This window comes from Chiloscyllium plagiosum, chromosome 35, assembly GCF_004010195.1.
Source record: "Chiloscyllium plagiosum isolate BGI_BamShark_2017 chromosome 35, ASM401019v2, whole genome shotgun sequence".
Lineage (NCBI taxonomy): Eukaryota > Metazoa > Chordata > Chondrichthyes > Orectolobiformes > Hemiscylliidae > Chiloscyllium > Chiloscyllium plagiosum.
Window position 1 is genome coordinate 9,603,789 of NC_057744.1, and position 4,362 is coordinate 9,608,150.

The 4,362-nt window shown below is 40.4% G+C and overlaps 1 protein-coding gene across 6 annotated transcripts in view; it reads left to right on the forward strand.

The window, feature by feature from the left end:
- Positions 1 to 4,362, forward strand: part of sidt2 (SID1 transmembrane family, member 2) — a 92,529-nt gene that overhangs the window by 62,733 nt on the left and 25,434 nt on the right. For 5 of the 6 annotated variants that reach the window (XM_043676617.1, XM_043676620.1, XM_043676618.1 and 2 more), the window contains one exon: positions 2,286 to 2,401. In XM_043676617.1, coding sequence (XP_043532552.1) covers positions 2,286 to 2,401 — 116 coding nt within the window. Of the gene's footprint in view, positions 1 to 2,285; positions 2,402 to 4,362 lie in introns of those variants that run through there. The other variant, XM_043676623.1, reaches the window with a different exon arrangement.

The following is a 4,362-nucleotide window of genomic DNA, read 5'->3' on the forward strand; positions in this document are numbered from 1 at the left end:
CCCCCATCTCTCTTTCCCTGACTGTCTGTCTGTCTGTCTCTCGCCCCCACACGACACACTCTCTCTCTCTTCACTTTCATGCTGAAGTAAGCCCAACTCCCTTTTAAATTAACAACTGATTTGAGTTGACTGGTCTGATCTATCCAAATGGAATGTCTTATTTGGGCAAATGGGCTCATCATGTTTTTAAAAACCCTTACTTTAAAGGGTTATAAAATCCTGTATTAGAGGTTATAGTCTACCTGATACTATTATAGTGATTTCTGCTGTCTTTCCAAAGATACAGAATATAATGGGATCTTGATCAGATGGGCCAATGGGCTGAGGAGTTTAATTTAGATAAATGTGAGGTGCTTCATTTTGGAAATGTAACTCAGGGCAGGACTTATACACTTAATGGTAAGGTACTGTGGAGTGTTGCTGAACAAAGAGACTTGGAGTGCAGGTTCATAGTTCCTTGGATTCACAGGTAGATAGGATAGTGAAGAAGACATACAATATGCTTCCCTTTATTGGTCAGTGCATTGAGTTGGGAGGTGATTTGTGGCTGTATAGGACATTAGTTAGGCCAGTTTTGGAATTCTGCATACAATTTCCATCTCCCTGCTGTAGGAAGGACGTTGTGAAATCTGAAAGGGTTCAAAAAAGACTTACAAAGGTGTTGCCAGGGCTGGAGGGTTTGAGCTCTAGGGAGAAGCTGAGAAGGCTGGGCTACTTTCCATGCAGCTTTGGAGGCAGAGAGATGACTTTATAGGTGTTTATAAAATCATGAGGGGCATGGATAGGCTAAGTACACAAGATCTGTTACCTGGGATGGGGGACTCCAAAACTATAGTTCATAAGTTTAAGGTGAGAGGGGAAATATTTAAAAATGACCTAAAAGACATATTTTTCAGATAAAGGATGGTGTATGTAGGAAATGAGCTGCCAGAGAAAGTGGTAGAGGCCTGTATAATTACAACATTTAAAAGGCGTCTGGATGGGTAGATTAATAGGAAGGGTTTAGAGGGATATGGGCCAAATGCTGGCAAATGGAACTAGATTTGTTTAGGATGTCTGGTCGGCATGGACGAATTAGACCGAACGGTCTGTTTCCGTGCTGTACATCTCTGTGGCTCTATGACGTACTCAATTAGATTTTAAAATTTATCTTGAATAAGTGGCGGCACTCCATAAATGTTTCTATCATGATCTAACCTCTATAGACATTTGAGTTCAAATACAAACTTGAAAGCAATTTCCTTCCAAGGACTATTATTTCTCAACCCTCTCTTCTAGTTAGTGCCTGAATTTAGGTAACCTCAGCTTATTCTATGAAACACATGTGTTGCACAGCTAGCCTGTAGTTCACAGTTTAAGGGTATTCAGTCATCAATTTTAAAATGGTCTCTCTATCATCTGTTGGCTAAGAACACATTTTAAAACATGTTGATGAATGATAGTTCTAGGTGGATGATTCAGCAACACATCTTAGTCAGAAGCTTAGTGGAGCTTAGAGCATTAGGTAGCCTCACATTAGTGAAAATCAAATTTTGTTAAACATGGTACTTGTTAACTCATAGTTAACCAGGTTAACATCTGCATAAAAATAGGGCATAAAGAAATTATTCTTGACTAGTGTTGGATTAGAGGAAATTAATGTCTGAGCAGCTTTGACTTTTAATTGTTACTATATTCTCAGGTCAACATGAGAAATGAGGACAATCATATGAATATTAATATATTAGATGTGTGGAATTTGAGCTCCTGTTAACTGATTAAATGGGCTGCACATACTCCTGAATATTAATGTAGGAGTTGTACATTACTTAGAATTGCCTATCTGTTTCTGTGCTGTATGACTCAACGTCTCTGAAAGGATCCCACATTAATCCTCAGATTTATGGTGTGCTGGCTGAACTGTGGAGGTTAATGGGCCTCAGTTCCCTAGTGTGGGGGGGTAGTGATGTGGGCTTAAATTAGTCAGCATTCAAGATCTAGTGTTTGAAGACTCCATGATGGGTGAGAGCAAAATCTGTTTGATGTGATGCCTTCCACAGAACCAGCCAAAAGCCAGTGCCAGGCAGCAAAAGCTGCTGTTAATTTCTGGGACTGGGGCTATCACCTCTCGTGCAACGCAGTCTGAATGACACTGCCTCACCCCCTCGCATTCAGCACTCTTTGGCTCTGGAAAGTCTTTTATTGTCAAAGATCCATGTTCCGTTTTCCCTTGTGAACTGAGTACTTTGAGACTAACCTTGGCTGCATGCTGACCTTTTCGTTAACCCCCCCTTGTCCCTTCACAGAAAGGCCTCTGGATAATGTGACCCGTCCACGTCTCGATTCTCTCAGCTCCATCGAGGAAGATGAGTACGACACCCTGGCAGACATTGATTCCGATAAAAATGTCATCAGAACAAAGGTGTGTGCTTTGAAATTCACCACAAAACATCTATCACTGAAAGTGTTGGTATGTCTTGCCCATACCTTTCACAATTCAGTGGCTTCCTAGGCCACTTCAGAAGAGGGTCAGAATTAACTACATTGATCTGAAGTTAGTGACATGTTTCCTTCCCTAAGTGGAGTTTTTACAGCAACCTGAATATTGTAGCTTTTTCTCCACTGATCATTTCTGATTGACTATCATATAAACTCATACAAGTCTCTAAAGCAGTCAGTTTTGGTGCTAAACAGTGTCCAGTTTACGTCATGTTACCCAGATGGTAAGGTATCTCGCTGTTTCATGCTTCCAGTATGTAGTAGCAATGCCAGGATGCTGCTGTCAAGCCAAGAAAAAGCCTTACCCATCAGACAATGAGGGATGTGGTGTATGAATTGCAGTGCTGGTGTGATGCCAGGTATGTACACTGTGTGTTCCAAAGATTGATGGATCGTACAAATAGCATGTCTTTTCAGCCTTTTGTAACAAGAAAGGTACTGACTATACCCAGCCAGCCTGTGCTTGCAAACTCCCCTGCAATCCATTGTCTGACATTAGAATTTGTAATTGGACAACATTTGTTGGATAATCCTGGATGTGTGAGGAAGTAATGCTGACAGCCACTTTAGAATTGCCAGTTAGGCTCACAATGTGAGTCATTTGGCGTGTACCAGAAACTACATACGTTAATATACAGGGCTCTGATCCTTGCAGATAGAAAGAACATTGACACACATGGCACCTGTTTCAACAAAATAGGTGACAGCCATTCACTGTGCAGTCATCAGGGCAATGCCCTGACCGATCAGAGTCAATTTGCCTGTTTTAAAATGTCAACAAAGACTGTCAATCAGTATTAATGGGTGCATTCTCTATGGCAATGCCTCCACCAATCAGAGTCCACTTTATGAAAGTATACATATTGGTTTCCCCTTGAATTTATATTCTTGGAAAATGTTTTGAAGAGTAAAGTTTTTTTTTACTGAGAACAGTTTTTGAGATTTTTTACAGTGTCAAATTGTCATTGAGTGGACTTGAACTAACATTTTGAATATGATTATTAGCTCAGACTTCAGGATTACTAATCTAGTAACATAACCACTATACTATTGGAGCCCTAGTTACTATGCTCACTATAGGTTTAGTTACATTATCTCCTGCTCTTGGCTTTCGCGTCAGTTGTGGTCTGCAATTTACAACATTCTGCTAAACACTGTAATTATGAGCCGTAATATGTAAAAACCATGTGGGGGCAGTGTCGCAGGCCTTAATGCATTGTCTTCCAGAATTATTTAAGGTGAGGTGCAAACCCACTTAAAATTAAAGCATTTATAACCTGAGAAAAGTAAGTGACTTTCATGAAATTCTCATGAGTTGATTAAATACTTTTTGAAGTTTGTTCTCACTTAGGATGTCGGAAACCAATTTGCACATAGCAAGCTCCCACCATTAGCAGCTAACCTGTTTGCTGGCTGAGGGATTAATGTTGCTGTGGCTACTGGTAAAACTCTCACGCTCAATTTCAAAAGAAAGGTGACCTGGGATCAGCTGCCTTCACCTGAGGTGAACCCTCACTTTTAATGTCTTATCTGAAGGACAGCAATTATAACCATGCTCCAAACTGCTCCAGTATCTGGATTGAGGCTTGAACCCATGACTGTCTGAAGCAGGAAGTCTTTCGTTACCTGTTCAGTCTTGGTTGTCATTATTGAATTAATTCTGTGAATTATACTTCCACCACTTCCTGTAGGTTTCTGCTGATTTTCACCAAAGTCTTCTCCTCCAAATCAACCCACCACACACACACACACACACATATATATATACACACACACACACATATATATATATATACACACACACATATAGATATAGACACACACACACACACACACACACTCAGTCACATACACTCACTCACACATATACACACACTCACTCAC